This window comes from Lathyrus oleraceus, chromosome 3, assembly GCF_024323335.1.
Source record: "Lathyrus oleraceus cultivar Zhongwan6 chromosome 3, CAAS_Psat_ZW6_1.0, whole genome shotgun sequence".
Classification (NCBI taxonomy): domain Eukaryota; kingdom Viridiplantae; phylum Streptophyta; class Magnoliopsida; order Fabales; family Fabaceae; genus Lathyrus; species Lathyrus oleraceus.
This window is the reverse complement of record NC_066581.1, coordinates 411,996,791-412,013,898: the sequence shown is the minus strand read 5'-3', so window position 1 is coordinate 412,013,898 and position 17,108 is coordinate 411,996,791. Positions and strand designations below refer to the sequence as shown.

The 17,108-nt window shown below is 34.2% G+C and overlaps 1 protein-coding gene across 1 annotated transcript in view; it reads left to right on the top strand.

Annotated features, from left to right (window-relative positions):
- Positions 1 to 6,970, top strand: part of LOC127127980 (uncharacterized protein At5g03900, chloroplastic) — a 15,746-nt gene extending 8,776 nt beyond the window's left edge. The window contains exons 8-13 of the mRNA XM_051057239.1: positions 1,975 to 2,040; positions 2,372 to 2,511; positions 2,594 to 2,680; positions 2,871 to 2,934; positions 4,248 to 4,391; positions 6,470 to 6,970. Coding sequence (XP_050913196.1) covers positions 1,975 to 2,040; positions 2,372 to 2,511; positions 2,594 to 2,680; positions 2,871 to 2,934; positions 4,248 to 4,391; positions 6,470 to 6,613 — 645 coding nt within the window. The 3' untranslated portion in view covers positions 6,614 to 6,970. The remainder of the gene's footprint in view (positions 1 to 1,974; positions 2,041 to 2,371; positions 2,512 to 2,593; positions 2,681 to 2,870; positions 2,935 to 4,247; positions 4,392 to 6,469) is intronic.
- The last annotated feature ends 10,138 nt before the right edge of the window (positions 6,971 to 17,108 follow it).

Below are 17,108 nucleotides of genomic sequence, written 5' to 3'. Positions count from 1 at the left end.
TCTCTCTCTCTCTCTCTCTCTCTCTCTCTCTCTCTCTCTCTCTCTCTCCCTCTCCCTCCCTCCCTCCCTCCCTCCCTCCCTCCCTCCCTCCCTCTCGCCCTCTCTTCTCCCCCTTTACATGACTAACCAGAAAGGTTGACTCCGTTAGTCGTATGAAGCTGGACACATCATTTTCAGTCTGTTTTTTGTTAGTAGGCCTCGTCTTACGTAAGGCACAAACTTAATAGAAGTGGCTCAGCCTAGTTTAGATGTATGCTGTATTTGAATATTTAGAAAAGGATAGGGAAATGGGAGGCATTCAGTTAATTTCCAGGCAGAAGGTAGTTGGGAGAGAAGACGGGCTCTCGGATCCTATCTATTTATAACTACTTCCAGTTGTAACTTCCCATTTCCTTCTATGTTATTCTACTCAGAAGAAACCATTAGTTTCCTGAGTGTTTATCAATAGAGTCTGTCTCACTAATTCACCATCCACATTCAAAGCATTGATGAATGTCATGCTGCAGACTTGAGAAAATTTACCTTCGTGTTTTTTATTATGTTTTGGTGAGGAAGAACATAAAAACATTTACAGGCAGAGGTGCATAAGTTGTTTGCCAATAAAAAGAAATGTAGTTTTGGGCAGCACCAATTGGAATATTTAGGCTATATAATTTCCACACGAGGAGTAGCAGCAGATCCAAAGAAACTTGAAATGATGATGAAATTGCCCGTGGCAAAAGATAAGGCTTTGAGAGGCTTTTTAGGCATCACCGGTATTGTAGAAGATTTGTGATAGATTAAGGTAAGATTGCTAGACTGCTGAGCCAAGTGCTACAAAAAGACAACTTTATTTGGAATAGTGAAGGATAGGCAGTCTTTGATACATTAAAAAAGCTATGGATTCATTGTCCACAACTTTAACCAAACCTCCCAAAAATAAGCAAATTGTTAACTTATTACTGCCTCTCACTCTTATTTTTATATTGCTCGTGTAGTCTCTTAATAGTGAGAGCCAAATTCAGGTGACCATCTTGAGTCGTAGAGTTCTTCTCCTACAATACCTTTCTCTGATTTTCTTCTATTCTAACCATGGCAAAAGCTTCTTTGAGTGGTGGTAGAGGTTTAAGGCCAATGATCCGTCTCTTAACTTCATGATCTAATTCTTTTTTAGTGCCCCAAAGAAATCAAATTCTATCTCTTTTTCCATAATTTGGTCCCACTATTTTATCTTCAGAACATTTCTATTAAAATATAAAATAAGCATATTTCTTGCCATCACCCAGCCAACATATTAAATTACTCAGTGATAGATTTGTTACCATGTCGAATATTGTGCGAAACACTATTTTCTTTTTAAAATTAGCTATTTTGCTTGTAAACTGTTCACAATGCATCCCTTGTTAGTTGTTGATCAACTTAGTTTTGCATGAGGGTGGTAAGATCCTTTATTGTGTTTAGGTAAGTTAATTTTAAAGAGGCACAAATGGTTGACCTTGTAGCCTAATGTATTTTCTATTTTTTTTATTGCTACTAAAATTTCATTTTTTTTAATATGTATTTGTTTCGGTTAAGAGATGTGGTTGGGCCTAACTCAACCCTACAAAACCGGTTGGTAGAGTGAGGACTGCCCCCACTTATAAACACATGTTCAAGCCATATATTGTCTGATGTGGGACTCTTAACACACCCCCTCACGCCCAGGACTGGACATCTGGAGCGCGGAAATAAATGGTGGGTGGTCCGATAGCGGAAACCATAATAGGTGGCCCACCGGATCTTAAACCAGGCTCTGATACCATGTTAAGAAATGTGGTTGGGTCTAACTCAACCCTATAAAATCGGTTGGTAGAGTGAGGACTGCCCCCACTTATAAACACATGTTCAGGCCATATATTGTCCGATGTGAGACTCTTAAAAGTTTCTATTGTTGTTACCGAATGCTTCACATCTTTTATCGCCAAACATTTTAATCTTGTTTCTGGATGTTTCCAGGATGACGAATCCTATATATTACCGGTGCTTTTACGATTTGATGGTCAACCTGCAGTTGATGAAGAGGTATATTGAGACAATGTATTAAATTTAAAGACTAAAACTTGTACACTTCATTTTTTCTCTCTGATGGTGATTACAAGAGCACTGTTTTTTATTTGTCATTAAAAATCCTCCTTTTTGACCGCTCTTTGGTATAAATTACTGAATTTCTTTAAGGATGCAACATATGAATGTTACTATTTATTTTGTTTTAATATAAAGTGTTAATTTCTAGCTCTTCAGCAGTATACCTTTTGTCACTCATAAAATATTGTGTATTTGGGTTTCTGCTGAGGGATTTTTTTCCCGCTTTTTATCCTTTTTTATGTATCCTCGCATATTGCTTGTTATGCAGGGAAACATTCTATACAGGTTTCCATCTCTTCAGAGGACAGCTTCTCAAAAGAGTAATAGAAAAGAATATGTTGGAAAAAGATGGGCAAGTTGGGTTGGAGGAGTTGAGAAATTTTTTGAGGAGAAAAAATGGCAATTCAGGTTCTTTATTGTGTTTTTCATACCAATTTGTCGTTATTACTCTCTTGTTATTTAACCATAACACGGGTGAATGTTCTTTCAGCAAAACTTCGTCGTCGGAGAGAGCTATGGTCATTGGTCTGGGTGGCCTTAATCTCTTTGGGGTTATTGTTCTCGGAACCATGTTGAAGTATGGCTCCACACGACATATTAGTCAAATATATATATATATATATATATATATATATATATATATATATATATATATATATATATATATATATATATATATATATATATATATATATGTATATATATATTTTTTCTTTCTTTCTTTCTTTCTTTTAGTATACTGACTTTTGCTTTTCTTTGATTCAAAGAGAAGTGGCAGTTAGACCTGATAGCTTCATTAAATTTGTTGCTGACATATTTCCTATCCTTCAGGTATGACAAGTATTTTCTTTTCCAAACAATAAAGTTGTTCAATATTGTAAATGAATTACAAATTATATTTTTGAAGGAACATTTTAATGTAAGCTGCTGCTGCTAATTTTTAATTTTTAAAATTTGATGTTAGAATGTAAATAGGGTAATTGTATGTTGTGTAGTATCATGTAATTAGGAAGTCTGTGATAAATTTTTATAGTTTATACACCCTCCGACCTTGATTACAAACAAAAGAGCGTCATATCTTTTGAATCAGAATATATGCAATGCAAGATTGTTTCTAGTTATACCCCTTGAATTTCCAGTTACCTTTGTTTGACAAAAATACCCCCTATTTTTCAAATTTTCCACCATCACTCTTTCCTAGTTTAACTTCATATCCCTATTCTCTTATTTCTTCCTTCTCTTTCTTTGTCCCCCCTCTTCCTCATTTTTCTCTTTGTATTTCTCTGCCTCTCATTTTCGAGGTTGAATCCATTTTTTCATGTCCATTTTTTGTGTTACATTTTTTTTTCATTTATGCATTCCATTTTTTCCAACGAGGTAGAAACATATATGAACTGAGCTCACGTGCACCTATGTGATTGCTTGACTAATTGATTGATTGACAAGCATATAATAATTGATTGATACACTGTTAACAAGTCACAACCATTCATATGTGACTTTTAAGGTAGTTATGATAGAAGTCCAATTGTTTTTATGATGAGTTTAATTGTTAGGCAGTGTCAATGTAAAAACTTTTGTACCATCAGCACATTCACAACCACTCATGGGCATGAATTTAGAAGTAGTTATGATTAAAGTCAAACATTTCTAAAGATCTATTGGTTATGATTGGTTGACTGTGTAAAAATCCTTTACACTATTGTATATGAATTATTTTTTTGTTCTGAATTGATGGTTATGATTCACCGTCGGTGTAAAAAATCTTTACACTGACTCTATATATGAATTTATTCCTTAAAGTGTTGGGAAATTTAAAATTATAGTAGAAATAATATGCTCATAGTTTGGCAACCCATCTGCACTTATGCTGCACTAAGGCCAAGTTTGGATTAACTTCTAATTTATACAAACTTTTCAAGTTAAAATGACATTCTATTTTATACAATAACTCGTTTAAAAAACTAGTAGTTAATTGCCAGATTCTTTTAGTAATTACTTTTCCTTACGTGCTTCATGAGAATTTATCTAATCGTGGAGTCCAAGATAAAAAGATTTCTCTATAAAGAGGGGAGTGCTTGTTATTGTTATTATCTGCAATGGTTTCACTTTTGTCTCCATACACTGAATGATAATATATGCAGATTTATGCTGGTTCTTTCTTTGCAATTCCTTTGGTTCGGTGGTTTTTTGTTCGGAAAAGGAATTCCAACATTGAAAAGAGAAACAAAGTTAGGCAGCAGTGTGCACGAGTTCTTGAATTGCCTGACATTTCATTGACGCAGAAGGTATGCTCATCTATTTTCCCTGCGAATTTAGAAAATTATGTGCATAATGCTCATCTATTTTCCCTGCGAATTTAGAAAATTATGAGCATAATTTACAAAACTTTCATCTGTGCTAGATATTATGGACAGCATATTAGCAGTCTCTGTAATATTTTATTTACTATAAAATTGAAATGAATATTTCTTAAAAAAAGTTATATATTTTAATAAATATATCACCTTTTGGTTTTACTTTAGAATTTTTTTGTATGGTTCTAGTCTTTAAAAGTCTTAACATTTTTCACTTTTGGTCATTGTTATTTTGTTTTAGTCCCTGAAATACGTGGGTCATATTGATTATGCTCCTTAATGTAGTGAGGATTTAAAATCAACGTGGTGTGCATATTATAAAGAACAATTTCAGGATAAACAGATATTACAGGACAGAAAACAATGACCAAAAAGTGCTAGATTTATTAGGATTGAAAATACAATTTTCTTGGATGAATAAGATATTTATGCATTTCTTTTAAGGACCTATAGGCAACCTTGAGTCTGTTCATAAAAATATAAATTAGGATAGAGGAAATATTCTACCAGATTTAGAGCTATTTTCATTCTTACTTTTTGCTTTATGATGGGAACTATGCCCTATTTGCAGTCCTCATCTAGCTGCCTCAATTGCGGCATTTGGGGTACCTTTGCTGCCTCCAATACCTTCATTGTGTTGGGTGTGAGGAGGTGGGTTTAGTCCCACATTACCTAGAAATATGACATAAGTAATGCTTGTAAGGGGACATCCCTCACTACTTTTAAAGCTAGCTTTTGGAGTTGAATTAGTTCTTAAGTCCAGATTCTAGGATGGTATCAAAGCCAATTCTAGATCCGCTATTGGGTTGCCCTCATTATCTATGCTCTAAGCCCATTGAGCCTAGGCAGGCGTTTCAAATTATGCCTTAATTGAGGTCTTCCCATAGCCGCTTTAATTGATTTGTACATTTGGAATGCCTTCATTGCGGTCTCTAACACCTTAATTTTGCTGGCGGCTGGTGTGAGTGTTCCACACACATCCCCTAAAGATATTGATAGGAGGGCTGGGCCTATTAGTAGTGCGCGGGATGTGTTAGTGGGCTTTAATGATAAAAAAATCCAAAGAATGGAGAGTGTATGCACGTAAGAAAAAGAAAGAGAGCATGAAGGAAAGGTGACTGCCATGCTGGCAGTCAGTTGGGATATTTCCAAATAATAGGGCAGGGTGGGGAATTAGTTGTGCAGCAAATCAGTTGTGATCACTTTTATGGTTAGGCAGTGAGAGAGTCTTTTCTCTGACTAAGGAGCACTTGCTCTGGTTGTATTTCTGTTTTCACTATTCCATTAATACAATAAATGTCTTCCATCTAATATTTCTTATACATATTATCTCTGCTCTCTCAGATATGGCTGGCTAACTAGTTCTTGTAAGTGGTGACATTTCTTAATATTTGTGGGGTTGAATTAGGCCTTGCCTAGATTCTAAGTGGCTAGGACGCGAGGTGGTATGTTGCAAATTCTACCTTATTACAGTCCCCCCTAGCCGCTTTAATTGTGGCATTTAGGTTGCCTTCATTGCAACCTCTAGCAACTTCATTGTGTGTGAGGGGGTGGGGTTTAGTCCCTTACAAGTAAAGATATGGCCTAAGCAGTGCGTATAAGTGATGCGCATCTCTCATCTTACTAATCAGTTTTGTGGGGTTTGAGTTAATGCCAGCCAGAATTCTAAGACTTTGTAAAACATTTGACTTCAGTTTATAATTTACAGGTATTCCTTTAAATTACCATGTGATTATGTAAATGAATTTCAGAAATGATTTTCTGAATGGATTTTCCATTTCACTATATTAAATAATTCTATTTCATGTACATATTATTTTTGGATGATTGCTTGTTACTTGATCACATCCAATACGAGTATGCATCCCTGCCATATGCAGAGTACAGTTCAGCTATGTTTTTATATACTTCCTCTGGTTCTTCATTTGTCTGGTTTGAGAAAAGGTAGCTTCATTGGGATTGCATTTTTCTCTAGACATTCTTTCTGAGACAATGCTTTATGTTTTCAGATTTTCAACGCCCGGGACATGGCTCAAAAGACAGTGATAGGGCAGGATCAAATTGTGTATAGTACTGACAAGGACTTTCTTGAGCAAGAATTTGAAGCTAACGAATGGGATAAAAAATTTCGGGAGCTAGAGAGATCTGATTGAGAAGGGTTAACTGTTATATGGGTTAAACAGTTTAACCGCTACATATATGAATTATGTATTTCAGTGTTACATGGGTGGCAATTGGATGATCACAGTAGAATTTTGCTGCTTCAATGATAATGGAGTCATGTGCATGAAAATTTCAGGCTCCTTGTATTTATTTACATTTTAGCAGAGCCTAGGCTGCATAGCATTTGCTTGTGTATCATAGTTTTAGTTCATCTCTTTTAGATTTTGACCTATACAAGACTAATAGTAAAGGTTTCAGTAGGAAAAACAAGATTCAATGTAATACTTGGTATAATGGGCTTTATAGTTTTTTTCGCCTGATTAATGCAGAAGTTCTTATTGTGCAAAGGTGCAGGATCAAATATTTACATATAGCAATTAAATTCATACTATAAATATTAACTTGTCATCATTGAGAGGAAAGTACATGAATTTGGAATCTATCTTTTACACATATATATTAAGTTTTTGGCAATTTGAGTTATTTTAGGAATCCTTTCAACACTGTTTAACTATTTTAAACATGCTTTTTATGACTTTTAAAAATCTTGAACACATTTTAATTTGTAATTGAGTTATTTTGTAGGTAACTAAATTGACATTTTAATAATTTAACTGATAATAAATTAATAAAGTTTTAACATTTCAAAAAGAAAGCTTGTATTTTAGCTAGGACTTTAGCTACATGTTTTTATAGAGCTGTTTATTAATACAATTCTAACACATTTTTTATTAATACAATTCTAACACATTTTTTTATTAATACAATTCTAACACATTGATTCTGTATTTTATAATAGTATAGACTGTTACAAAAAATAGTATAAACATAATAATTTTTAATTTTAAATTAAGAAAATTTTCGATTACTCAATTTTGTTGTACAAAATTTAGGTTGTTTTTTAGAGTAAGACCATCACAATTTAAACATGAATTGTGTATCTATTAGAGATTTTTTTAAAGTGCTTAGATCTTTCTAATGCATCACATGGATTTTTATAAATGTCATTTGTTTTCAGAGATGCATCTTCGGACATACCTCTTGCACAATGTAAGACCATTCTGAGAGACGACCTATATATTTGATAATTTTTATTTCGAAGATGCATCTCCGGATCATTTTAACAAAAATCTTAATTATTTAACCGTTCAATAAATATTCCGGAAATGCATCTCCGGAATCATGGACAATATTTTGAAATTTACATCACCTTTTACCTGTCATCTCCAGAAATATCTGTTAAAAGAATCGTCTTTATGATCACACATCCATTGTTGACATAATTGATTTTCAACAAGACCCTTCATCTTAAAAATCCTTCATTCTCAATCCATTTTTCACTCCAAATATTTATCATTTTGGTTCATTACATCATAGGGAGTCAAAGAAAATAAAATTTCAGGTAAAGATTCTTCTTTTTCCTCTGCATTGCTCACATTAATTATATCATATTATTTAAAATGTTCAGGATACGCGTCTTCAGAATAAAGGCAACAAAAAAGATATAATTCAGAATGATCTTTGTTGAGTACGTACTGTGATGCGTCCAGAGATGCATCTCCAAAATCAAAAGATATTTGTGAAAATTTAAATGGTGCATTAGAAACATCTAGGATGCCATAATTTTTTTTTTAATATAAGCACAAAAATTAGTCTGTATAATAAGTTATAACTAACCGTCAAATGAATAATTATTTTTAAATGGAGAAAACTTAGATACAATTCTTTATATGTGATTTTTATTGTTTTTCAATAAAAATATGATAAATATATAATTTTTTAATACGATATTTAAATACACTTATCATATTTTCATTGAAACTTATCATATTTTTATTGAGAAAAATATAAAAATCATAAGAATTGTATCTAAGACCCCTCTTATATAAATTTGTAACTATTTTTTTTACTCAATGACAAGTAACCATTGATGAAATAGAAACAACACCGATATAACAATAACTAAGTTTTGGCTAAATTTTGTAATGAATAGTTATAATTTTTCAATTCTTCACTGTTTACAAGTTAGCTTGTCAGCATTGAAGGTGCACATGGGATATTCAAGAACATAGTTCAATCATTGTTTTTAGTTTTTTTTCTCCCTATAAATATGAATAAGTCCTATGTAAAGATTATGATGTAAGGGCCATTTGATTCATTTTAAAAAATAATTTTTATAGTATTGTATATTTTTATTTAAAAATATTTACATTTTTTTCCATAAAAATTTAATTTGAATAAATTATTTTAAGTATTTTTATTACTTTATTAACTTTTTTGTGCATATCAATATTTTTAAAAATTACTTAATTTTAAAGACATTTTAAATAGTTTTAAAAAAAAATTATTTTTGAAATGTAATTTTTGAAAAAATTCCAGTTTTAATTATGTTTTGATCTTTAATAAATTTATGTTTATGTTTGTTATAGAATGTGAAAATTAATTTTTTTAATTAATAAAAAATGAATTTATTTTTATTTTAACATTTTGGAGAATTTTTTATCCAAATAATCCAATTTTTCAAAAAAATTCTCAAAATAACCCACTTTTTAGATAATTTCTCAAAATACCCCACTTTGAAGAGGAGACATCAGATGAATTGGCGTCTGCTCTTAAATTCAGAGAGGAGGCGCCAATTGGATTGGTTAGTCCACCTTGTGTTGCCAATCCAATTGGCGTCTATGTGTTAAGTTTTAAAGGAGGCGCCAATTGGCCTAACACTTGTGTGTGTTTCGTAATTTTTTTTGAAAAATATTGTACATGATAGATAAAGTCGAAATCAGACCAATTCATATTAATATTAATACCTGTTTACACAAAAAAGACTAACGTCGATGACCGGGAGCACCTAAGCGACCTCCGATCCCACATCCCCTAGCTACCCGAACTCGTGGCCCTAATCCACGTTGATGATTCACTCCAGGTGTTTGAGTATCTGAGAACCCAGGAACATCACCACCAACTGCAGGAGATTGCCTGAGATAGTCAGACAAATCAGGATAGTCTTGTGTATGCATCGAAGGGGTACCGCCATAGCTGAGTTCATGACCCATGCCAGAGTAGTTGGGTTGTGTTTGAGTTGTTGGAGGGCGACCGAGACGATTGAAGGGAGACATTGGTGTGAATGATGCGTCGAGGAAAGATTGAAATGATTATTGTAGTGTTTGGTAGACATATGGTTGTTGAAGGTTTTGGTTTTGAGATGTTTGGGCTTCTTGGCTATGGTAGGAGGAGGGACGGTTGATGTTAAATGATCGTTGATTGTTTTGGCTAAGGCAGCTATGATAGGGTGATGTGTTGGATGCATATCTATGTTGGATGTCTTGATGATGATCTAGTTGTTGGTGGTGGTACGAGGTATGCTCTTGGTATTGTGGTTGGGTGTTTGGCATGTTAGGATTGTAGGTTTGTGTGTTTGTGGATCAGAAATTTTGATGGATAGGGGGTTGTGAGTAGCCGGTCTGACAATGTTATTGGGGGTTACATGTTGAGCCTTCTGGTGTGTAAGTTGCCTGGCATGGATCGTACAGGTACATATCCTCGGTGATGAACTCAAATCCAACCGATATGTATAATTACGACTTGGTTTTTCTTCAGTTGGCATCACAACGTCATTTAAGACATGATCTTGGCGGTGCTTCTATTTGCGACACTCAGATCTAGCGAAACTTTGTAATGGGTTAAAGTTCTATTGGTCGTTAACTTTGCGTAGATGCCATTCTTCTAGGTTTGCCGGGGGATCTAGGATGTGTTAAAGCATACCGAACTGCAATTTAACACGATCACTATTGTGCATCTCCACAATGGTGAATCTTATGATTGGTGTGCATGCAGTCCAAACAGATGCGTCTTGTTCGTTGATTTCATGGTCATGATCCAAATTTAGATATGGACGCCAAATGAACTGAAATGTGAACATATGTTAGATTATAAATTTGGTAGAAGAAATTAACAAATTTTTACGAAATAATTAGGTTAATGGCAATACATTAGTCGGTCGAAGGTGATCCAAGAGACTGCGATACTGGGTAATACAATGTCTAGGACATCTGTTATAACTCATACCACGTGCCGACCATCTGCACCATAAAAATAAAAATATTATTTAGAGATAATAATCGGTAAAGTAAGTAAATATACTCAATTTTTAAGAACTTACTTTTGTGCGTACGGGAATGTGAACGAGTTGTTGTTGACGGGCGCTAGGGACGGTAGTCTGGACCAATCTCATGCTTAGAGCAAAACAACACATTCAGAAAATGTAGATGTGTCTTTGTGTGCATTTTTACACAAATAGCTATAAAGATAAGCCAAACAAGCGAACCCCCAACTGTAACTTCCTATTTTATCTACATGTCTTAGTAAAGGTAAATACATAACATGCATACTAGAACCACTACCTTCGGGAAATAAAAATAAACCAATTAAAAGCATAATGTAACACCTAGATTTTATTATTCGAGCCTCTTTGGTAGAATTCTCGTCTAACTGTAAGCTGTTATAATATGCCTTAAGGCGTGAAAGGAGTATACATTGACCTCTTGAGTTATCATCTAACAAATCAACATTCAAGAGGTCCATGCAAACTGAATTAGCATAGTTGGTTTTACCATTTACCGTCTTACCTTCGATAGGCAGTCCCAATAACATGTAGACGTCTTCTAACGTCACGGTACATTCACCGGTTGGAAACCAGAATGTGTGTGTCTCGGGACGCCATCTTTCACATAATGCAAGAATAAATTTATTATCCACCGACCAAGACATTATTTTGCTTATATGTCCAAAACCGAAGAGTTCGACATACTGTTGAATCATCGGGTCCATGTGTACAAATTCGTGGACCCGAGTCCGAAGCCTAGAAACATCCTAAAAAAGAAACAACAAAATACGTTACTTTATAAAAGATAAACAACAAATTAAGTATCGTTATTAAAAATTATTATAGAAAAATAATACAAGAATTAAACGCTTACATAAGTTGCTATGTTTGCAACTGTGCCTCTGTGCGATTCACCCATAGTGAGGAGATATATCTTGTCGGAATAAATATTTGAAACAGTGGTTGTTGCATATGAAATAATTGTTGTTGTAAAGGAAGAAGTGATTGTTGGCGAGGAAAAAATGTGAGACTTGCATGGCTATTTATAATGAGTGACATGCAAAGACATGGAAAAGTTTGAATGCATGGATAATAGTGCTTGCTAGCGCCAAATGGTTTGGCTTACACATGCAAATGTAACATGCTAGTGCCAATCAAACTGGAACCTCCTAGGCTTGCATGCATGCATGGTCTTCACATAGCCTGGCGCCTGCATGGCTATCTGCATGTTGAGTTACGAGGTCTGCAAGGAATACATGCTAGCGCCAATTTGACTAGGGCCCATGTACATGGAATACATGCTAACGCCAATTGGACTGGCGCTAGGGCTTGCATGCTTGCCACATCACTTGTCTATTTAAGTGTCTTACTATCTACATTCTACAATTAACACAAATTCATCTGCACCCAAAATATATTACTTTTCACCTGCACATAAAATATTACAATGTTATATGCACCAAAATATACTATTGATGCTCACTGCAACGGTGAGACATATGAGTGTGATCTATACGAGTTTTGTTTTCGAAACACCGATACTATCCGACTTACAATCAAGAGAAATTCAGATTTCTTGCATTTGAAAAAACGAATAGAATCCTGCATAGGATCTGGTCTTGTGTCACAACTCACGTATCAAAATCCATATTTTTTCGAGAACAATCAATGCAGAATTTTCCCGCTAAAGGTACGGGACGATGAATATGTTGAATATATGTTTGTTAGTCACGAACATTCTGGTTGCAACTCTATTGAGTTATATATTACTCTTCAACCAAGTATACCATCTCATCAATCTCAGATAACTAATTAAGTTAAATCTGATGAATTTGATTCAGAAAACTCAGATGAAGTCGACCCAGAAGCAGAAGTAGAAGTCAACACCGTTAATGAAGAAGAAGAAGAGACCGAGACACATGTCAATCATATGTTGAACAACAACATTGAAGATGAACATCATCCAACGCCATTACCTCAAAATCATGTATATAATCCGCCTCAACATATGACAAACATGGATCAGCATGACGACAAAACATCCAACAATGATTTTTATAACCCATATCCATGATCAAAGGGTGAATTAAAAGTGGGAGACATGTTCCGCACTAAAGAAGAACGTGTGCGAGCTATCAAAAAATTTCACATGAATAACTCTGCTGATTTGACTGTGAAATGCACTGATTCGAGAAGGTATGTTATCGAATTTCGTAACATCCTTTGCAAGTTTCGGTTGGCTACGTCTCACAAAAAGAGAAGCGACTCTTGGGAGATAACTTCTATATACCCACCTCACAGTTGCATTGCAACTAATGTTGAACAAGATCACCGTAAATTAAGCGCTGCATTGATATGTCAAGACATTTTACCGCTTGTTAACAAAGACCCATCAGTGAAGGTGAGTATAGTAATATCTCATATCGTCACAAGATATAATTACACTCCATCTTACAAGAAAGCGTGGATTGCGAGGACAAAGGTTGTTGAACATGTATTCGGAAACTGAGAGGATTCATACAAAGAATTGCCACAGTTTTTATGGGCACTAAAAACATACGCACCAAGAACTGTTGCAATTATGGAGACATTGCCAACATTTACGCCAGACGGAACCTGTGTTGCTGGAAATAGAATCTTTCACCGCCTCTTTTGGGCGTTTGAACCGTGCATCAAAGGTTTTGCATTCTACAAACCTATTATTAAAATTGATGGAACATGGTTATACGGCAAATACAAGGGTACTTTTCTTATGGCTGTTGCACAAGACGACAACAATAATGTCTTTCCCATTGCCTTTTCTCTGGTTGAAGGTGAAACCGCTGGTGGTTGGGGTTTCTTCCTTCGACATCTCAGAACACATGTCGCTCCACAAGTCAATCTCTATTTGATTTCAGATAGACATGCTGCCATTGAGAGTGCTTACAATAACCATGATAACATATGACATGATCCTCCTTCTACCCATGTCTATTGCATTAGACATATCGTACAAAACTTCATGCGTGCAATCAAAGACAAGAACCTTCGCAAAAAAAATGGTGAATGCAGGGTATGCTCTAACTCAGCCGCCATTTCAACATTACCGTGATGAAATTAGATTGTCTAATGCAAATGCAGGAAGATGGGTGGATAACATACCAGTAGAGCAATGGACAAGGGCATTTGACAGAGGCTGTCGATGGGGCCACATGACAACAAACCTTGTGGAATGCATGAACGACGTATTAGAAGCATTAAAAATCTACCAATAACAACTTTGGTCAGAACAACCTATTTTAGGTTGGCTTCTACCTTCGTAACCAGAGGTGAAAGATGGAGTGCAGTGTTAATATCGGGTCAAATATTCAGTGAATATTGTATGAAAGTGATGAAAGAGGAAAGTATCAAAGCTAGCACACACGCGGTTATAGTCTTTGACCGTCATAGACAAAATTTCAGTGTACAGGAAACAAAGAACCACAATGAGGGGAGGTCAAATTTATCCTATGATGTCAAACTAAACAGAAGTTGGTGCGATTGTGGAAAGTTCCAGGCCTTTCGTATTCCTTGCTCCCATGTCATTGCGGCATGCACACATACTCGCCGGGACACTTATATCCATCTATCTAATGTTTACAAGACCATTACCGTCATGAATGTGTATAACAAAAGCTTCTCAGTGCTACCAATGGAGGAATACTAACCTCCATATGAAGGTGACATAGTTTGGCACAACAGTGAGATACGAAGAAAGAAAAAACGACGGCCAAACAACACGCGTATTAGAACAGAAATGGATACGACTAATAAAATGATAAGATTATGTAGTGTATGTCGTCAACCAGGACACAATAAGAACAAATGTCCCAATCTAGGAGCAACATCTGCATCATAATTTAGTATCTCCTTTCAATTTTTGTAACCTTACATTTTCATATATCCCTATCTTTTTGTTACAACAAGGTTAACAACAAACATCACTACAACATAAGCAAACTTAAAACAAAACATTTCTAACTGATTACAACAATCAAACTTATGTCATCTCGTCCCAAACATCATTTTTCAAGCATCCTTATCAGTTTTTATTCACATCCAACCAAATATACTATCGAATCTCTTAATACTTCTAATTTTTTAGGTTTATTTATGGAGTATTTGTTTTGTAAATTCAAATTTAATTTTAAGGAATGAGGTTGGAAATTTCATAATCATTTTATGTTTTATCAAATTATAGTCGTATTTTTTATTTTTTATTTATGAAAATGTGATTTATTAATGATTTGTTAATTTATTTTTATATATAAAAGAGTGAGAATTTTATATTTTCATATTCATAACCACTCGCTCTAAATTATATAACTCATTTATATTTAATTAAAAATTTTAAATTAAATATATTTTATAAATATTTTAAGAAAGTTCAATTACTTACCACAAACACCTAGATAGAAATAAATTTTTAATTATTAATATTTCCGAAAAAGTTATTTCCAAAATTATAATTATAATTCTTAAACAAGACTTTTTGATGTCGGTCCTTTTTTTAAAAAATTGCCAAAGTGTTCTATATCTAAAATTAATGTTCAATATACCTTACTTTTTGAATTTTTAAATTAAAATAATATGCACTTTAACCGAATGGTGGAAGCCCCATTCCGTCAATTTTTTTTTCGTTTTTAAATATATAAACTTTTTATTTAATTAAATAATAATTAGATAATTAAAACTAAATAAAATATAAAAATAATTATAAATAAAAGTTACTTTTAATAAAATCTTATATAATTTTTCCCCTGGTATAAATTTATCATACCGACAAATATATAAAAATAGAGTGTACACTATAACATTTACACTACATTATAAGTACAATTCAAATTTAAAAGGGATAAAAATAGCACGCAAAGACATTTCTATCCAATTTGGGAGGCTTAATATTTACAGAGATTGCCCTCCTAACATATGTGTTGCTCATCCATTCTATTTTTTGATAAGCATTTGTATTAAAACGCACAAGGGGTGCAACCCAATACAAAGGGAAAAGTTACAATCCAATGAAACTTGCAGGATTATCAAACCATAATTCTCTATTAATAACTATACTGCCCTTAGACAAAATAGAAATTCAATCCCACCCAACAGATTTAATAATCAATAAAATCTTTACCACATTCCAAATGGAATGTTTAAAAACCAAATTATTTCTCGCATTCCAAATGCTCCAACAAACCAAAGACCAAATAAACGCGAAAAAAGACGACTTCACTTTTCCATCCAAAGAATTAGACAAAAATAACAGCACATCTTCTCCGGTAACAATAGTACCAATATCCGATAAATCCAATATATCATCAAAAACCACTCCAAACCATGAGAACACTTCCTTCCAAATGGTTTTAACTTTACAACACTTAAGAAAAAGGTGACCAACAAATTCCTCTTCTAACTCACATAAGGGACAAAAAGAACCCTCCACACCTAAAATCACACCTCTATGCGAAAGTTCTTTTCTCGTCGGTAAGGCTCCCAAGATCCATCTCCACCCAAACAACTTGACTTTACACGGGATAATAGCTTTCCATAATCTTTTAAGTTCACAACGTCTAAACTCACTACCAATATGATTAACCGCATTCAATGAGTACAAACGTTTAAAAGCATTCCTAACCGAAAAGCCCTCCACATCTCTCCACCAAATTAATTTATCAGCCTCATTCAAACACGGTTTTACATCCTTTAAGATCTCTGTTAACTCCTTCCAATCCTCCAATAATTCACCTACTAATAAGGTAGAATCAACACCCACCTTCCAACTCCAACCCTCATTCTCCCATAAACCACAATTAATCACAAGAGCATTAGGAAAAGAGCAAACCTCAAATAACCGAGGAAAAAGAAGTTTAAGAGAAATATTTCCCAACCAACAATGCTTCCAAGCAAGAAAAGAATTGCCTCTTCCCAATTTACAAGAAATTGAGTCACAAAACCAATCATGACCGCCAAAAGGAGTACCACAAACTAACCGAATATCTCTCCACCATAAAGAGTAATTAGACAAAACCGGCTTCGACACCACATCACAAAGAGATTGCAGTCCACTACCATATCTAAATTGAAGTAAATTAAACCAAATCGCATGCTTATCATTAAGAAAACGCCAACCCCATTTACTCATCAAAGACAAATTAAACCACTCCACATGCTTAACACCTAAACCTCCTTCCTCCGTTTTCAGACAAATTTTTTCCCAACTAACCCAACACATTTTTCTACTTCCACCACCATCTCCCCATAAGAAATTCCTTTGAATTTTGATAATATCCTCCAAAACACACTTAAGAGCCTTAAAGAAAGAAAGTAAAAAAATAGGCAGATTGTTAATCACCGAATTAAGTAAA